The sequence below is a fragment of the Bubalus bubalis genome, chromosome 18, assembly GCF_019923935.1.
Source record: "Bubalus bubalis isolate 160015118507 breed Murrah chromosome 18, NDDB_SH_1, whole genome shotgun sequence".
NCBI lineage: Eukaryota > Metazoa > Chordata > Mammalia > Artiodactyla > Bovidae > Bubalus > Bubalus bubalis.
In genome coordinates this window covers 33,262,728-33,283,157 of record NC_059174.1, presented here as the reverse complement: position 1 = coordinate 33,283,157, position 20,430 = coordinate 33,262,728, and the positions used below count along the sequence as shown (strand labels likewise).

At 45.9% G+C, this 20,430-nt stretch overlaps 1 protein-coding gene across 31 annotated transcripts in view; it reads left to right on the top strand.

The window, feature by feature from the left end:
* Positions 1-20,430, top strand: part of LOC112580248 — a 454,297-nt gene that overhangs the window by 146,349 nt on the left and 287,518 nt on the right. For 17 of the 31 annotated variants that reach the window (XM_044931971.1, XM_044931974.2, XM_044931975.2 and 14 more), the window contains one exon: positions 14,818-14,939. The exons of the other annotated variants lie outside the window; for them this stretch is intronic. In XM_044931971.1, the coding sequence (XP_044787906.1) occupies positions 14,818-14,939 (122 nt within the window). The remainder of the gene's footprint in view (positions 1-14,817; positions 14,940-20,430) is intronic. 31 annotated transcript variants of the gene reach the window in all.

The window sequence follows — 20,430 nt, the reverse complement described above, 5'->3', positions numbered from 1 at the left end:
TGAGAATGGAGAGATCATGGAAGCTCTGTGTCCTAAGAAGTGCTCTGGCAGGTTTCTTAATTTGATGCTCACTTTAAATAGAAAGGGTCTCCATGACTCCCACTGTGTACATGGGGGAAACTGAGGTCAGGACAGTGCTGGGCATTTTTCTAGAAGCATCCTGTGTTGAGTGCCTGTGGTGGCCAGGTCCATGGGAAGCGCTTACTTGCATCTTCTCAGTTGGTCTTCCCATCAACCCTGGGATGAAGATACTAGTGTTAGAGCTTTGGTCCAGCATCACACCCTACTCACCAGCCTCCTGATCTATTGCTGTTCCCATAGTAGCAAATCATAAAGACAAGTTTCAGACATGCAGTCATAAAGAGACTCATAAGCTCAGGGCAGAGAGGAAGCAAGAGATTAGAAATCAGTGGAGGATAATAGGAAGGAAAGGGATAAGACTTTCAGAGTCTGCTGTGGGTCAGACAGAGCCTTATCTACATGTAAGATTTGATACAAGCAAGGTCCATACAAGTTAGATGATTTCACTACCATTTTGCAAATGATGAGCTGTGTGGCTCAGAGAAGTTAAGGTAAGTGGTTTACATCCCAAAGATACTCAGAACCAAGGCTTGGGTGCTTCTTTACCACCATTACTATCACCATTCTTAGCCTTATTGTTACCACCAGTACCGGTACTCCTAGTACTACCATTACAACGAGTAGAACTACTGGCTTCTGTTGCTACTACCACGATTACTTCTCACTACTCCAGGTGGTACAGTGCTAAGGAATCTGCCTGGATGCAGGAAATGTGGGCTCCATCCCTGGATCAAGAAGTTCCCCTCAAGAAGGAAATGACAACCTGGTCTAGTATTGTTGCCTGGAGAATCCCATGGACAAAGGAGCCTGGTGGGCTACAGTCCATGGGGTTGCAAAGAGCTGGACATGCCTGAGAACACACATACTTCACCATGATTACTGATTAATGACTACTGTTTTCTCCTCCCACTCATGACAGTCTTGAGTTGCGTACGACTCTGTAAGATCCTAGACTAAGCTCTTTCAGATCTATTTTATTCAGTTTTTAAAACAACTCAGTGAGATTTCAGATATACAGTCTTTACACTAAAGCTGATGATTTGCCCACATTGTGGGTGTCAACATAGGGATCCTTGATCCACAGGAAGAGGACAGGAGGTAGAATTTGGTGAACCAGGAGCTAGTTTCCATGGGTCCTAACACATATTCATATGTTTTTATTAAGTGTGAGATTAAAAAAAAGGTCAGCCTCTTTTCACTGGAATTTTTGCTCAGGTTGGTCTCTCTCTAGAATTCAAGTCAGGTAAGGTCTCCAGAAAGAAGGAATAACGTTTTCTGTCAGAAAGAAGAGCCATGCTGATTTCCGCCTGCTCCTCCCTCATCAGGGGTTGTGTCGGATGCTCTGCATGCTGTCTCTCTTAATTCCCATGCTAGGAGGTAGGTTCTCTCAGCCCCATTCTACAGATCTGGAAGCTGAGGCAGTGCCAACGCAAGGAGCATGTCCAAGGTGGCATCTCCTGTGGGGCATGGTCCCTCTGGCCCCGCCTGCTCCAGCATGGGGCCTCCGCAGCAGCAGAATTAACATGTAAATCAAAATGTAATTGGCTTTGTGTGCACAGTTTAGATAAGATTTACTTTTGAAGAATGACTCCATGTTCTAACCCAGCAGGCCCAGCTCCACGCGGCCCACTTGCACTTAATAACGGCCAGGGAGTGGGGCCATAAATATTGCAAACGATGCGGCTTGAACGAAACGCCCTATGAACCATAATAAAACCCCCCGTGATTAATTCCAGAACGCGCTCTGTTCATATTAGACCTGCAGTGGCTCCCCTGATGAGATCAATACAGCGTGGCGGAGTGATCCTAATAGAAGTGTTATTATCTTTTAATCTTCGGGAAAATGCCAACTTCTCGAATCCGTCACCAGGCCGCCTGCTTTATTTTCTTGGTGCAACCTTGAAGGCAGTTGTTTTCCCCGAAATGAAGATACATTAGAGTCTTTTCAAGGATTTATCAATAATAGGACCTGGTCCTTCTTTGCAGGGCCCACGGCTAAAAGGCACATTTGTATGCGGCGAGTCAGAACTGGTCACGGTGACCTTTGCTGTCAGCTGCTATTTTCCCAGTAGACAAATGCCTCCGGGGAGTGAGTGTTAAAGACAGATATTCACAGGAGGGAGACGGAGACGTGGGAGGGGAAGAGAAATAACACCACCAACAAATAGCGGAGGGAAGGTTGAGGCCAGGCATGTCCCCTGTAGGACTCCGGGAGACAGAGGTGGCCTCCGTGGCCCCCAGCATGCAGTTGGTGCTTTTCTACCATGTCTGTGGGTCTCCAGGGACCAGAGTTTAGTGGAACTGGCTGGGAGCCCTGGAAAATGAAACGGTACTGTCCTGTCGTGAGTGTCCAGGAAAAAAGGAAGGAAGGTAGATGAGGATTCCTGAGCCTGGTGTCAGGGGTGCTGGACCTTTAGGCCCACAGGAGGCAGGAGAAGCTGTGGAGGGACTTGACATCATGTGGGGACACCTCCCTGGCAAGTGGAGGTACGTGGGCCACACCTATTGGACATGACATGAACCAGTTTGTCAGGGATGATGCTGGGAGGTCTGTAAAGGGTACCAGCATTGCACCTGCATATGGCCTGAAGATCCTGATGGAGGTGCCTCACCAGGCCCAGAGGCGTCAGGCCCGGCTGACAGCCCCAGGGCAAGGTGGTAGAGCCCATGGGAAGGAGGAGGAGTCTTTCAGGATCTTTCTTTAACTTCTCTGCTTAGAGGAGAGCACACATCCCTGAAAGGCGGCCTTGTTTAGAGGAGCACTGGCTTTCCTCTGATTCCACTCTTATCTTATGTTGAAGGGGAAACCAAGGCTACAGTGGGGAATGATGGAGGTAGAGGGCTCACAACAGGTTATCTGGGCTTCTGCCCCAGGTTCTGTCTGTCTCTTCTTGCTCCATGCTGTCATTCAGGGACCCAGGCTCCTGTGTGCAGGGTCTGCCATTCACAGGGGCTTCTGAATGCTGCATTTTATCATCTGTGTCCAGCCAGCAGACCAGTGAAGAGGGAGACGGGAATGGAGGATCTCATGGGCAAATATGAGGATCATGGACTATGTTTGAGACCTATATACCTTTACTTTATTTATATATATATAGTGTATGTGTGTGTATATATATATACACACACACACACATACATACACACTTCCCTGGTGGCTCAGATGGTAAAGAATACGCCTGCAATGCGGGAGACCTGGGTTTGATCCCTGGGTTGAGAAGATCCCCTGGAGGAGGGCATGGCAACCCACTCCAGTATTCTTGCCTGGAGAATCCCTATGGACAGAGGAGCCTGGCAGGCTACAGTCCATGGGGTCGCCAAGAGTTGGACACCACTGAGCAACTAAGCACAGCATGCATGCGCCTGCACACACACACACACACACACACGTAATTTCTTTCTCTGGCCATGTGGGGTCTTTGCAGCACGCAGGATCTTTGATCTTCATTGTAGCATGTGGGATCTTTAGTTGGAGCATGTGGGATCTAGTTCCCTTACCGTGGATTGAGGCGAGGCCCCCTGCACTGGGAGCAGAGTCTTAGCCACTGGACCACCAGGGGAGTCCCTGAGACCCATATACTTTTTGTCCAGTTTCATCGCCCTGCCTGAATGTCAGGTGCTGGGAACTGTTATCCAGCAGTGTGTGCCACAGAAGAAGGGGGCATAGGACTGTGAGCAACTAGCTTTTCATGACTCCAGCATCCTCATCTACAAAACTAGGGGACAGATTACCCCTTACTGGGCCACAGGAGGGACTATAAGGAAATGAAAGGTATGAGAGTTCTTATAAATAGTAGGTGCTACATTGGTGTTAATCTTACCCGCTTGGTTTTGCCAGTCCCTCTTGTCATGGACTGGAGACTGGAGCCCGCTTTCAAGTTTCCCTTCTGACTCCATGGGGCTAGATTCCTGGTGGCTGGGCTCTGCTCTTTGGTGTGATTAGAGACAAGGTCCCTTCCACATTCTGACCTGGCATTGAAGATGGCTTTGCCTTCTAGCCCAGCTCACTGGAGGCTATTGGGGAGACTCCCTACCTGTTCCCTGCTCTCCCCTTATGTCCCTGCCCCTTCCGTTTACTTCCGTTATTGCCCTGAGATGGTCTGTGCTCTGACCCCAGCATATAATACCTGGTTCCTGAGATTCAGCTTTGCCATACCTGGTGTGTTCCAGGAGTCACCCTGAGCTGCCTGGTATCCCACAGTGGTGGGGTTACCTTTCCCTTATGACCTTGTGACCTTAGGCAAGTGGCTTTGCCTCTTTGAAGCTCATTTGGATTATAAAAATCCTATTGTTCTTCACTCGCTCAGTCATGTCCAGCTCTTTGTGACCCCATAGACTATTGCACACCAGACTTCCCTGTCCTTCACCATCTCCCAGAGCTTGCTCAAACTCATGTCCATTGAGTCTATGATGCCAACCATCTCATCCTCTGTCACCCCCTTATCATCCTGCCTTCAGTCTTTCCCAGCATCAGAGTCTTTTCCAGTGAGTTGACTCTTGACATCAGTTGGCCAAAGTATTGGAGCTTCAGCTTCAGCATCAGTCCTTCCAATGAATATTCAGGGTTGATTTCCTTTAGGACTGACTGGTGTGATCTCTTTGCTGTCCAAGGGCTTTTAAAGTAATGTGAAGCCGCTCAGTCGTGTCCGACTCTTTGCGACCCTGTTTACTGTAGCCTACCAGGCTCCTCCCTCCATGGGATTCTCCAGGCAAGAGTACTGGAGTGGGTTGCCATTTCCTTCTCCAGGGGATCTTCCCATCCCAGGGACTGAACCCAGGTCTCCCACATTCCAGGCAGATGCTTTAACCTCTGAGCCACCAGGGAAGCCCGAGGCAGAAGGGCTTTTAAGAACCCCTTAAAAAATAACAGGTGAACTCCCAGGAGGAGGAAATAGAATCCTGGCTGTGAAACTGCTGAGCACAAAGCCCCACAAATCCACCCCCGTGGATTGGGGGGGTGGTGACTGTGTCTCAAAAAGTGGCATTGCGTGCTGATGCCCCCTTCCTGATGATGCTCCCCTGCACTGACATCCCTTACTTTCTCCAACTAGGAGGTCAGGGTCCTCTCTGAGAATGATCATCGTGGCAGACCTGATAAGGTGGGGTTGGAGGACCAATACCCATAGTCAACCACTCTCCAGGGTGATGCTGAAGGCCTGGCACCTTCTGGTGCCCCTTCTACTGGAGCTCAGTTAGATCACTCAGTCATTTGTCACCAGTTCAGATTCAGGGATGCCATAGCGACCCTGCACCGAGGAAGTCTGTGTTCGTGGCCTGAGCAGAGAACTGAGGAGAGCTTTCAGTTCTGCAAGATTTTACTTTCCCAAACCTTCCCTCTGCACCCTGCTGAGCTTTTAGCACCAGGCAGATGGGCTCTGAGTAAACTCATCAGAGATGAAGGCAAACGGGACAGGTGAGAACAGTGGTGGGGTGGAATTGGGGGGGTTATAGATTCTTGCTTTGTGAAAGAGCTCCTTCCTGTTGTACCTTGGGCCATCTGTTCTTCCTTTACTGAGATACACGGACTTTTATGGCACCTTGAGTTTAGGATGGCACTCTCAAAGGAGGCCTGAGCTGGGCTGACAGGGAATTCCAGCATGTTTCCCATTCCCTGCCATTTAAGTACTTGTCTGCCTCTGTGCCTTGGCTCTGCTGTTAACCAAGCCAGTCATGCCCTGCTCGTCTTTCATTGTGCCCTTTTAAGATCTCCCAGAAATATAACATTTCTCAGGAATCTTCTGATGCTTTGTTTTCCAAACACACATCTGCATCTTCTGGTAAGGTATGTTAGGGTGCCTCTTCTCCCTTTGGCTAACCATAGTAACTGATAATCATAATCATAATAAATATTAATAACAGCCAACTTTTTTATTTTTTACTGATCTCTACATACCAGGAAATTTCTGACAATATCACAGTTAATGCTCACCATGACCCTTTGGAGGAGGTTCCTTCAGAATCACCAAGTTATTGATGAAAAAACAAATGTTAAGAAACTTACTGAAGGTCTTCCAGTCAGTAAATAATGGTTCCAAGATTTACTGCAAACTCTTATGACCTCCAAGTCTATGTTCTTGACCACAGTAATTTGTCTTCAGGTTGACTATAAAGTTGAGATCTTATAGGTAACTGACTTGACCACAACATCTCAGGCAGAGCATACAGGAGAGAGGATGGGATTTGAAGTAAGAAAGATCCAATTGGATCACCCTTTTGGCTTGAGGATCTTGGACAGTCTACTTGAACTCTTTGTTTTTCCTTTTTTCTTCTATAAAATATTGAACATTTTATGTACCACAGGTTTGGATGTGATGGAGCTTAACTGAGATCAGGCTTGTAAGGTCGTCACTCCGACAGGGTCCCATAGATAACACTATTAGTCAATACTTACAGACACTTGCCCCGAGACACATTTTTCTGTATGATGATATGGATTAACTCAGTTAACCCCTTATAAAAATGCCATGACTGGAATGGCTATACTAATACCAGACAAAGTAGGCTTTAACACAAAGCATGTTACTGGAGTTAAAGAGTATCATTTTATAGTGATGTGAAAAGATCAGTCCATCAGAAAGTCATGACAAGTATAAATATGTATGCACCTCACAGCAGTGCTCCCAAATGCATGAAGCAGAGGCTGATGGAACTGAGGGGAGAAATAGAAAAGTCTGAGATCAAAGTTAGAGATGTTACTACCCCACTAAGAGAAAAATAGGGAAGACTTAAATTACTAAGATCAGAAATGAAAGAGGGGATATTACTATCGACTACAGAAAGATTTTTTAAAATCAAGTTTAAGGGAATACTATGAAAACCTATATATCAACAAACCATAAAATAGAATATTTGAACAACACTATTGGGGAAACAGTGGAAACAGTGTCAGACTTTATTTTTTTGGCTTCCAAAATCACTACAGATGGTGACTGAAGCCATGAAATTAAAAGACGCTTACTCCTTGGAAGGAAAGTTATGACCAACCTAGATAGCATATTCAAAAGCAGAGACATTACTTTGCCAACAAAGGTTCGTCTAGTCAAGGATATGGTTTTTCCTGTGGTCATGTATGGATGTGAGAGTTGGACTGCGAAGGAGGCTGAGCGCCGAAGAATTGATGCTTTTGAACTGTGGTGTTGGAGAAGACTCTTGAGAGTCCCTTGGACTGCAAGGAGATCCAACCAGACCATTCTGAAGGAGATCAGCCCTGGGATTTCTTTGGAAGGAATGATGCTAAAGCTGAAACTCCAGTACTTTGGCCACCTCATGTGAAGAGTTGACTCATTGGAAAAGACTCTGATGCTGGGAGGGATTGGGGGCAGGAGGAGAAGGGGATGACAGAGGATGAGATGGCTGGATGGCATCACTGACTCGATGGATATGAGTCTGAGTGAACTCCGGGAGTTGGTGATGGACAGGGAGGCCTGGCGTGCTGCGATTCATGGGGTCGCAAAGAGTCGGACACGACTGAGCGACTGATCTGATCTGATCTGATATACAAATTAAATTTATAGAACATTCTACCCAACCAACAGAATATATTTTTATACCATATTCTAAGCCATAAAAAAGCTTTAATAAATGTAAAAAAGATTGAAATTGTATCAAATATGGTCTTCAGTTACAGTGTAATGAAATTAGAAGTTAATAATCCAAAGCAATTTGGGAAATACACAAATATGTAGAAATTAAACAACATGCTACTAAATAATCAGTAGGTCACAGAAGAAATTACAAGAAAAATTGGAAAGTACTTTGAAATGAATGAAAATGATTATGAAACATACCAAGACTTATATGATGCTGGTAAATCAGTGCTTAGAGGGAAATTTATAATGTAAGTGACTATATTTTTAAAATAAAGATCTCAACAACCTAACCTTCTTCCTCGAGACACTAAAATAGAAGAACAAACCCAAACAAGCAGAAGGGAGAAAATTATAAAGATCAGAGTGTAAATTAATTCGATAGAGAATAGAAAAGCAGCAGAGAGAAATCAATGAAACCAAATGTTTTTTCAAAAAGACCAACAAAATTGACAAACCTTTATTTAGGCTAACTAAGAAAAAAATAGGGAAGATTCAAAATACAAGAATAAAAGACAAATTAAAGGACCTTATAGAAATAGAAAAATAAAGTATAAGGAAATTCTATGAATAGCTGTATTGTTCAGTAGTGAGAGGTATTGATGTATGTGTTCTCGTGGCAGCTTAATTATTATGGAATCTTCCTTAGCCAAACACCCAGCATGAATTGGAGATTGGTCACACCTAGATGTGACACGTACAAAATAATCCTTTCCCTTGCCCCGTACCCTGGGTTCCTTATTAAGAGAAAACACAATCTGAAGTAGCACTTGTAATATCTACCATCTGTGATGCTCTGAAGCTACTACTGTGAAATGCAGATCCAAAGCACTTCAAGGTACCTCAATCCAGTAAGTGATCCAGATTAATGGAGGGGAATGGGATGGGGGTTAGGAACACAGGCTGTGGAGTCAGAAGGGCCAGATCCCAATTTTGTTTTGAGCATTTGACAAGATGCGTCACTGCAGGCAGGTTGTTGATTCTGAGCTTTAGTCACCCTGGCAGGTGAGACGTAATGAGAATATCTTTGTCAGTTATTTTGAGGATTAAATGAGATCACGCACGGTGAGTCCCCAAGTTTGGTAGATCCAGTGTTTGAAAAATGTCTGCTGTTGCCATGAGTATGATGATACAGCCTTCTTCAGGTCACGGTCACTGATGCTGGCCAGTGTCCATGATCACGGATGCAGAGGGCTGCTCTGGTTGATTTACACACTTTTATTCCCTCCAGGAGTATTATCCTCATTGGATAAAGGAGGCAAATGGAGCCCACAGAGGGTTAGATCACCTTTGGGGGCTCCCACAGTGGAGTAGTCCTTCAGGGACTATTATTATTAGAGGGTTATTAATAAGACTAAGAAAATAATAATAATAAGATTATTAATAATAAGACTATTTATTAATAAGACTATTATTAATAACAATAAGACTATAAAATAATAATAAGACTATTACTATTAAAGGGTTATTCTGATCCTTTCTGCCCTTTCCTGCACTGCCACATTCATTCAAAAGATAGCGGGAGGCATCACGGTAAGATCACAGCCTGCTGCTGCTGAAGGACTTGGTCAGCCAGCTGTCCATTCCCGTGAGCCTGTTTCATTCCCAGGCGCCTCTACTTGCTGGGTGGGACTTTTCATGCCTGAGGTTGAGCCAGAAGGCATCTTGGCCAAGTGGCTGGGTAATGGGATTCATAATGGCTTGTGACTTATATCATGGGTGGATACATCTTCATTAGTCTGTGTCATCCATTCCAATGGGAAGAAGGTGAGCTAGAAATGCTGCTGGCCAGCACTGCTCTGGATGCCAGCCTCTCCATGTGTGGCCTGGCAGTCTTGGTTTCCCTTGGGTTTCCTGCTCATGCAGGCTGAGGGCTCAGGTTCTCTGCTCTCATCATTGTGAAGCTCCTGCTGCATTCACTGGTTTGAGTCACGATTTTTGAAAGGAAACATTTTTATTCCTGGTCCTTCAGCTCAAGCTTAGACAGCAGGGATGTCCCCTGGACATGTCATCATTACTCATTTTTGCAAATGTGGTTGAACTGCGGCTTCAGGAAGGAACTTGTGCGAGGTCACGCCCGTGGGTAGGAGGCAGTACATTGGTGCAGCCCGTGCCCTGAGCTGTAATGCTGCTCAGCTTCGGGGGTGAGGGGTAATGGGGGCTTGGTGGACAAACCTCCAGCACCTCTTTCTTCTGGACCAGCTCTCCACTTCTCTTGGTTTGGAGTGGGGTTGTGTGCACAGAAAGAAAGGCCCCTGTGTACTCTGAGGGCTCAGACTTAAAGGCTGAAGTGTGGGTATTTTCCAGGGTCGGGGGGAGACAAGCCCTCCTGGCAGAGGGGACAGCCCACTGGAAGGTGGTCCTTCCTTGCTTCCCTCAGACAGTTGATGATCTGTTGTATGGTGTCCTGAGGGTGGGACCTCGGTGATAGAGAGCTTAGTCCTTGCTCAGGAGTATCTCAGAGCCCAGGGACAGTAGGACTTAGCAAGGCTTGACTCTCCTCCCTCTGCCGTGCCTGCCTTTGGTGTCACTCTGGGCTGTTGGCCCTGTGAACCTCAGCTCCTTGTTGGCGGGGGGAGGGGCGGGGGTTCCCTCTCCTAAAAGGACCGAGGAAGACTTTGCATGTAGAACCATAAAAGCCTTGACACCAGTGGGCAGAGATGCAGAGGAGATGCTGTCTGAGACCTGAACAGCATCTTGGAGAAGGTGGTGAGTGAGGGCAGCCCTACAAGGCTGCGGGGAGGATGTGAGTCTGACCCATGAGTGCTTATGGGCCTCTGAAGTGAGGAGCTACAGTTTCTAGAGTATACCTGCACAGAGAAGTGCTTAATACATACTGGAGGAATGAATGAATTGGATAAATAAAGGGAATGGCAAGGGAAGGAGAGAGGATACTGTGAACGAATGAAGACATCCAGTAGAGATGTAATTCACCATTGGCTGGGCTCTTAATCTGTGCCTGTGCCTTGACTTCTAGTATTTCATTTGACTGGCTCATCAACCATGCAGGCAGATGTGTTTGTACAGGTTTCAAAACTGAAGAAAGTAAAGCCAGAGAGAGGTTGAGAGACTCTCCCAAAGTCACACAGTCAGGCTATGAGAGGACCAGGCTTTTGTCCTTCGATGTAGCTGCAAAGCCCTTGTTCTTCATAGAGACGTGCTTTCTTTCCTCTCCACTGTGACTCAGGAGAAAAGTCAATTTTCAGTGGTCGTGGTTGTTTGCTAAAAAGAGCAATTCCCTTTCCTCCATCTCTAATTTTCCTCCAACTAATTGCAAATTAGTGGTAATTTTCAAATGAAAAGAGGGAGCCTGCATGCCATCCATTTGTGCTTACCCAGCAAGGCCCTGGCCTGTGACAGCTCCGTTGCCAAGGCAACCCTGCATCAAGGCCTTCCCTGGATCCTTGGCGGTGCTGCCCTCGACTCTGGAGGTGGGGCCACTTACCCTCTGGGTTAGCCTATTGCTTTGCTCAAGTGTCCCCGGCACAGGCCCAGAATTTCAGTGTTAACAAGGCTCGACTCTTCCCACTGCTCACTTTGATCCTCTCTATTTTTAGGAGTGTAGAATTAATAATAATAATAAAGAAGGAAGAAGAAAAAAGTCCTGACAAAGAAACTTAGCTGTGTAAACTGCAGGCTGAAGAAGAACTGCCTTCCCCACAAAAAGAAACATAGGGAAACCATTATTCTCTTCAATTCAACTGCTCTATTGGCAATGGAACAGGCTTCCCAGCCTCAGGGTCCTGTGGATGCAGAAGGGCCCGCCTTTAGTAGATTCAGAAGCCTGGTGGATGGAAGAGATGTGTTTAGAGAACCTCCACTTGCTCTAACTCCAGCCCAGAACGGGATCCTTAGGAGGGGAACTCTTGAACCCGGAAGGAGGGAGATCTTTGCAGAGTGCTATTTATGTGAGCGTGCATGCACATTTTCAACCCATAACAGTTGCTGATGACCTTCTCTGTGCCTAGCTCTCAGTATGAAACAGTAACGGGTGGATTCCTATACCCTACTGTTAAATAGCTGTTCTCTAGTGAGGGAGAGACAGAGAAGGCAATGGCACCCCACTCCAGTACTCTTGCTTGGAAAATCCCATGGACGGAGGAGCCTGGTAGGCTGCAGTTCATGGGGTCGTGAAGAGTCAGACACGACTGAGCGACTTCACTTTCACTTTTCACTTTCATGCATTGCAGAAGGAAATGGCAACCCACTCCAGTGTTCTTGCCTGGAGAATTCCAGGGACGGGGGAGCCTGGTGGGCTGCCGTCTATGGGGTCGCACAGAGTCGGACACGACTGAAGCGACTTAGCAGCAGCAGCAGCAGTGAGGGAGAGAAATGGCCAGTGAGACGCTGTGAGTGACGTGATGACAGGAATAGGGGTGGGGCCAGCACGAGTGGGTGTGTTTGCGGAACGTTTGCAGACACTGGGACAGGAGCTTAGTCTAGAGAGAAATTAGTGACTTGCTGGAAAGATAAAAGTAGGAAGAAACATACCCTAGGCAGAGGGAATAACAAATACAGAAGCATGGGTATGAGACAGAGGTTCATGTATTCTGGTTTCTCTCAGTGGCAAGTGTGGATAGGATGTAGGATATAAGCGACTAGGGGCTGGAGTCTGGGGATAGAGAACAATACACGTCAAGTAACATTACAGCGACGAGAGCACTCTAGATCTGGACGTGGCACCAAATGGGGGCCAGGCCTCTGTAAGAGCTTTAGATCATTCAAATACTGATGATGGGAAAGGGCTCAACATCACCTTATCCCAACAGGACCAGAAAACCCATCCAGGAGAGTGGGGTCAAGACCAAGAGCTTCCTGGTTCCTGGTCTGCAGGGAAGTTTGGTGGCAAACTTGTCTAGTCTCCAGTGTGTGTTTCAGGGGGGCTCCTCCCATGGAGATGAGGCATCAGCTGACAGAGAGAGACATGGTGGATTTGTAGGAATCCATGGACTGGGACCAAGAAAGGATTTTCATTTGTTTTGGGCATTTTCCTTCAACTTCTACCAAGATGATGTGAATGGAGGCTGGACCACAGGACAAAAGACCAGGGTATTTTTTGTTGTTGTTTTTAGAAATTTTTTATTAGAGTTTTTATTTATGGTTGATTTACAATGTTGTGTTAGTTTCAGGTGTACAGCAAAATGAATCAGTTACATATACATTATGTATATGTATACATATACTTTTTTTTTAGATTCTTTTCCCACATAGTCCATTACAGAGTATTGAGTGGAGTTCCCTGTGCTCTACAGCAGGTTCTTATCGGTTAGGATGGGGGTGTTGACAATGTGGCGTGGACCCTTGTGCTTAGTTGCTCAGTCATGTCCAACTCTTTGCAACCCTGTGGACTGTAGCCCGCCAGGCTCCTCTGTCCATGGGGATTCTCCAGGCAAGAATACTGGAGTGGGTTGCCATGCCCTCCTCCAGGCATCTTCCCAGCCCAGGGATCGAGCCCAGGTCTCCCGCATTGTAGGTGGATTCTTTACCGTCTGAACCACCAGGGAAGCCCAGCATGGACCCCTAGAGGCCCCCAAAGCTCAGACCATATGGTTGTGAGGGACATATGTCTGCACTGAGAACACTCCGACTCATGGTCTTGCAAACAGGCAGTTCCTCGGATACCACGAGCACGCATGCGCCCCGCACCTCTCCACCACCCCGCTCCATCGCTCTGGTGATCTGCTGTGACATCTCTTGTTCCATTCTGCCTTTCTCTGTTTGGCATCTTCTAAAAAATTACTGTTAATTAAGGTCAAAAATCATACACAATGAAATGCAATTCACTGAATTTGGACAGATGGGTCACACATAACCAAAACCCCGATAAAGTCCAGAACATGTCCACGCCCCTAGAAAGTAAAAGTCCCCTCCAGCCCCTTTCCAGTCAAGCCCTACTCCCTGCAGGCCGCCACTGTCCTGATGGTTACCCTGTAAACCTCTTGTAAATAGAATCACAGTGTCTTGTCTTTGGGGTCTGTTGCTTTGGTCTTGTTGCTGTCTCCTGTCCTCTGCTCCCCGTTTAGAGGAACCAGGAGTGCCTCCCAGGACTCCCTCTTCCTATTCCCAGGAGTTTCTTTGGGATTCATTGTGTCCAAATGGGAGTCATGTCATTTCTCTAAGGTTCCCTCTTACACTAGCATCATGGCTGACCTGGGTCAGGGGCCACCAGAAGCCTCTGCTCAGATCGGCTTCAGAGCTGAATGCCTCAGAAGTTCCTTTCACCTCCTCACCTCTGTGTGCCTCGCCCGTGTGATGGCAATGAGGCGGCTGTGCCTCCTTCCAGGAGCTGTAGTGAGATGATGCTTGTAAAATTTGTAGTGGGGTACCTGGCACTTAGGAAGTACTCAGTCTTCCTTTTAGTATAACAGGTTCAGAGAACGCAGAGCTGAGTGGTTGCTGCTTAAGAAAGGCTTGTTACCTGCAGAGGAAAACGTGGGAGCTGCCTCCTCCCATTATGCAAGAACAGTGATCATTCTGGGGACTTAATATGTGTCAGGAGCTGTTTTAAGTGCTTTGTATAAATACTTTAAATCCCCACAATTCTGACGATATAAGAGAGACTGGAGGACAGTTTGGCAGCTTGTCAGTGATGGTACAAGTAACCAGGGGACTGACGGGGCTGCTATCCCAGGAGATCTGCCTCCATGCACCTGACTTTTTACCACTGGTCTTTAACAGGGGATGGTTCCTTTAAAGTACTCCCACATCTGGGTAGCTTGAAAGAGAGTAGGGCTGACCCTACTCGGTCAGTTGAATTGGATCAACTGATCGAATCTCTACCCATAAATACTCTGAAAAATCTAGGATCTGAACTTGGTCCTTTGATATATATGTTTATGTGCGTGCGTGTGTGTGTGTGTGTGTGTGTGTGTATCAGGGATGAGATTTGTAGCCAAGCAGTCCGCTGGAACAAATCCTTCTCCACAAGTGGGGTTTATACTTGAGGAAAAGAAAAGTACACCCACTGAATAGTCACATTTAGGATTAATCAGGACACAGTGTTCCCTGAGTGTGGCATTCTGGGTACTTGTCTTTCGTTTGTGTTACAAAAAAAAAAAAAAAAAAGGATCAGGTTTTGCTAAAAGCAGACAACAATGGCAGCCCATGAAGTGTTAGAGAGGCAATCGTTTCCCTGAATATTGCCATTCAGGGCACCAACTGGATACCCTGCTGGCGGGTCTCTGTCTCTGTCCGTGTCAGGAACCTTCCGGAGGAGGCTGGCAGGTGCCAGCTGTTCATGCTGTCTGAACTGGAAGCTCTTACCTGGGCTGGGTGAGTGTTTCCTCCTGAGATCTGGGGTCTGGCTCTTTCTGAACCCTGGAGAACCTTTATTCTCTAGTCACACACCCCCTTGGGACTTGCCTCTTGACTTCGGGAGACATTTGCCCTTACAGTTTTGTTAGTCTATAATAAATGGTCTTATTCACTTATATCTATTTCTTCAGGTTTAACCTTTTGGAATCTTAGTGATCGCATTGTTCAGTGAGGTTGGTGACAGTGAACTCAAGGCCGTTACTGTGAGGAATAACTGATTGACTCAAAGGCATCTCTAGCAAAGGAGACACCTCAGCTCATGTCTCTTCCCCCTAACGGTTCTGTTTGTGTGATGCAAGAGAGAAGTTCTCTTCCTTTTTTTTCTTGCTTAAACCCCAATAGCAGTCTCTGGGGGGCTTGGGAGAGATTCTAGTAGCTTCCTTCCTCTTCTCAGCATCAAAATTCTAGTTCTCTAACATCCTAAGGAGTAAACTTGCTACAGTCACAATAAAGTCCTTGAGGAATAAATTTCCAGTAATAATGATAATGCTCTTTGTTGTTTAATGATCAATCACATATGTGGTAGTTAATAAGCACTTATGAAATGAATGAATGCTGTGATTGTTCGTATTCACAACTACCATGCAAGGAAGCCCCAGCCCCTCCCACCCATTTTACAGATGAGAAAACAGAGGCTTCTAAAGGGTAAGTGATTTCTGAGTGAAGGATATCACAGAATTAGGGTTCAGAACCTGGCACATGCATGCCCAAATCCTTTACGAGAATCAGACCATAAAACTGCCAGGGCTCTGTCCTCCAGAACAGGTCTGCTCTTGCCTTGACCTGTAATTTATTTGTAGATCCCAGTCTGTGGAATTGATTCTGAATTTATGATGCACACTCAGATCTTCTGTGACTTGTGCTCCTGGAATTTCATTAGGCCAACCTGTAATTGTTGTGGTAAATGTTTACACATCTATAAATTATTATTTAGGCATGAGGGGCAAGGTCAACCTTTATCTTTTAAGGTGCTGGGAACAGACACCAGAAATTTCCCAGCAGACAAAGGGGCTGAGATCTGATTAATTACGGGCTGTGTTGGTGTCATATTGACAACACTATTTCTTACTGTTAATTTTGAAGCCCCAAATGGGTCATCTTTCCTGAGCATGAAAATTATCACCCTTTTACCGATTGTTTTGCAAATGATTCCATTTTAAATCACTAATGACTATTGATAGCTGATGTCTTTACCCAGGAAGGAAAGTTCAAGATGCCTTTGGGATTTCAGGCTGAACTTTATTTTACTGTATTTTTTTGCTGTCTGTTCAGACTGATACCTCTATTTCCAACTCATTTACATTTTTGGCATCATATACTAATTGCTTAAGAGAATTTCAGTTGTAGCATTAAAGAAACATTTATAAGTGGAAAAGAATTGCTTAACATGACTAAACACCCATTAGACCTCAGACACCTGTATGTGTACCATCAAATGCAGCACCCACACGGGGTAGGTGGCATTGTTACTTTTGAGTTGTTGAAACTCAGATCCGAAGCTCGAGTTAGTCGAGGTCCCATGGCTAGAATAGTGTGAAATAAGGTCTTTGTGGCTACAAAACAAATTCTAACACATTTAGGCTTTGCACCAAGAGTCCTTTAATCAGGTTCTAGAACCAGGTAGAAAGGTGAAAGAAATAGTTGTTATTTCTTCTTCTTTTTAAAAAAATATTTATTTGTTTGGCTGCATCAGATCTTAGCTGCATCAAGTGAGGTCTTCCTTGTGTCCTTGGGATCTTTTGTTGTGGTGCATGGGCTCAGTAGTTGCGGTGTGTGGGCTTGGTTGGGGATCTTAGTTCCCCAACCAGGGATTGAACCAGTGTCCCCTGCATTTCAAGGCAGATTCGTAACCACTAGACTACCAGGGAAGTCCCATAGTTATTTTTCTATTTCCTGTAGAGGTCACACTGTCAGCTTACACAGTACCCTCGATGACAACAAAATTACCAAAAATAATAAAACCTTACCTTCAACAACACTTTCCTCAGTTCTTGGGACATAGGAAAGGGTTGTGTGAACTTTATGACCTCAGGAGATCTTCAAGGATTTTCTTCCCAATATTATCTTCCCCACATTTCCATTTTTTTCAGTCCTCTTTTTTATTTTCACGTTAATCTGAAACTCCCTGTAGGTCATGTTCATCTCTGAAGGCCTAGCAGATGGCATAACAATAGGCATAGAGTACACACTTAACAAAATCTTGGTCTTCCCTTGTGGCTCAGCTGGTAAAGAATCTGCCTGCAATGCAGGAAACCTGGGTTCGATCCCTGGGTTGGGATGATCCCCTGGAGAAGGGAAAGGCTACCCACTCCAGTATTCTGGCCTGGAGAATTCCATGGGGTCACAAAGAGTCGGGCACGACTGAGTGACTTTAACTTTCACTTAACAAAATCTACTGAAGGAATACAGGGAATGTGCAAATCCCCATCTCTACCCAAAGGAAGATTATGAATACAACCATTGCCAGAAGGTAGCATCCTGCATGTTTATATGTATGTGTGTGTACATGTACACACATATGTACACAGATGCATTCCATGTTTCTAAATTCTCTACATTTCCCTTGTAGATAATTCTATCTTACCACTGATAGGAAGAGGTAGTAAGAGCATTGCTCTGTCCTTGGGGAAACTAAATTGGAAGGCAGTATTTTCTGAAGCCATAAAAAGAGTTAGAATCCTGATGACTAAAAGCCTTAAAGTCTGTAACTTTAAACCAAAGTGTCCCCTCTGTACTTGGGAAAAGTCTGGGAGATGCTTTCCTAGTGCCCTCAGTTAGACGGGGACATTCAGCCTCTAGAGGATAATTATTGGCACTGAAGCTTTTCTCTCCCAAACACTAGGCAAGCTCTTTCTCCTGTTCTGCTTGCCTCCTGGGGCCTCTGCCTTATTAGTAGAGAACTGCAAGGCTGGGCTCATTATTCTGGCCTCTTCTTTTCTCTTCCAGCCCACCCCCTTTTTGGTCGAGGTTACCCCTTAATGTATAAATGGCCCTTTATAACTCAAAATGCAAGGGTTCTGTCAGCAAGTGAATCCTCAGGTTCAACTTGTACTCACTGATTACCCACTGTGTGCCAGGACTTTTCACATTTAATTACCCAGCAAAGACACTTTACTCACTGAAGCTCCTACTGTGTGTCTGTTCCTTTGTCATAACACTGTAGGGATCAGCAATGAATGAATGGCCTGGAATCAGCCCTAAAGATCTTGCTATCACACCAGAGGATGGCAGTAGGTAGGATCTTTTAGGAATCAAGAAGGCCATGGAGATGTGGCCAGACTGTAGAACATTTAGCGCCCTCTTGTATAACTTCCAGAATGAGCCAGGATCCTCACCTTTGTGGAAGATGAAGCCTAACTGTGTTTGTACAACACTGAATTGTTTATAAAGACTTTTTGGCCCCTCCCATGTTTGCTGATAAATGAGAGCAGCCCACTTGAGCAAGGGAAGGCCTTATGTAGGACCCCTTTAGAAGAGCTTGCTTAGCTTGTAAACCCTGCCAGCGTTTTAACTCAGATGTCCGAGCTGTCTGCCTGCCTCAGCATAGTCTGGAGGTGTTTGTTCACTAGAATCTTCTAGGGGAAACATAAATATTAGTTGAAAGGGTTCAATTCACTTTATGAAATTTAACCAAAAGTAATGCAAATGTATCTGTCCGTGTGGAATGTTTGCTCCAAATAGCCTGAGGTTGGGTCTGGTCTCATGAGCAGTCCCTTCTGTCAGGATCCTGGAGTCACATTTACAATGAGTAACGATGTCCAGGTCCTGAGCTGATCCATGCTCACCACATGGTTCTTCACTGTTTGATGTCCCCTGACTGCATCCTACAGCTATTGGCAAGAAAGAGGGTGAAAGAGGTTAAAACAAAAGGCTAAAGTTGGTTTTGCACTCTATCCATGAGCTGTAGGTGTCCAAATTCTCCTTTCTGTCATGAAAACCCAGGTGTGTCATAATGTATGGGACAAGCTAGTATCCTTCTCTTGGCTTGCGTTTCCTCAGCTGTTCCACAGTAAGCTCCTCTCCTCAGCTCTTGCCTTTGAAATGAGGAGGGCCCTCATCTCTGTAGTATAGGGGTTGTTGTTCTGTCACTAAGCTATATCTGACTCTTTGTGATCCCATGGACTGCAGCATGCCAGGCTTCCTTGTCCTTCATCATCTCCTGGAGTTAGCTCAAACTCATTTCTGTTGAGCCGGTGATGTGTGTGTGTCTGTGTTGTGTGTGTGTGTGTGTATGTGTGTGTGTAGTGGTGGGGGGGTGTTAATCACATAGCAACAGATAAGCAGACACCCTCGGAGGGACACTGACTGGCCTTCTGAGATGAAGCTTAGAAAGGTTGTTGGAAGAGCCCTGGCTTCTAATTTGTCTGTGTGTCTGTATCAAAGGGAAGGGAATCTTTGCCTCCTTATCCCTGAAAATGTGAGTAACTGAAGAGACTGGAAAGTCACCTTTTGAAAGAGGAGCGCTGACACCTTCTCCTCTCTGCTGTATTCTTTGTGCACAAAGTCACCTCCTCCTAACCCCACCCGTCCAAATGCTGCCTGGGAGCAGATCATGGTCATCACCCATCCTTGCCAAGCCTGTTGAAACTGTTTATTGTTCATTAAGGCTGGGCTTCCCATCAGAGAGACCGCAGCGGGTTGAGAACTGTGAGAGGCAATGTTCACTGAGGTTTCCTTTTTGTACAGGGGATGATGTAGAGAAGTCTGCACATGCTTCATCCTACTGACCCTTCCCAGTCCCACTGGGAGACAGGCAGGTACTCACGAGTCCTGTTTAATGGATGTGAAAGCAGGTGGGGCTGAGTCAGCCACTCGTGTGGTGTTTGCTGCGGGGTTCTATCCATACCTTTAACTGTGAGTGAATGAGGAACAGTTAAGTGAGGGAGGCTGTGAAGAGGACCCCATGGGGTCAGGATCACAGGAAATGAAGGAATGCATCCTCACTTGAGGTTCTAGCTGAGGAAACAGACTTGACACGTGGTTGCCAGGGCCCAAGACGTCTGGATTTGGACTCAGAGGTCTCATCCCTTTGACCCCTCCACTGTCTTGCTTCATAGGAAGACCCCAACCTGGGAGTGTGTCTCCAGTGGTTAGGGGTGAAATCTTGGGCAACTCGTATCATCTGGATCTCAGTTTCCCCATCTGTCACTTGGGGGTCAAACTTTCTCTCCTGTGAGCGATGAAGGGCTTTTGAGGGTCCTAATCAGACCCAGTTTGTGCAACAGTATTTGCAACCTCTTGGTTTCTGTGCATTTCCAGGAAGCACCCTGAGTTTCCCTTCTGTAGATACCATCATGTTTTTAAGAGGCATAGTTTTCATGTTTAAATAAGTTTAATAGAATTCTAGCTAAGCACAAGCATGCCTCTTTGTTTTGGCTTTGACAAAAGTCTGAAGCTTTCAGTCTGTAGGAATCTTAATCCCAGGGTAACTTTCACCTCCTCACTGGCG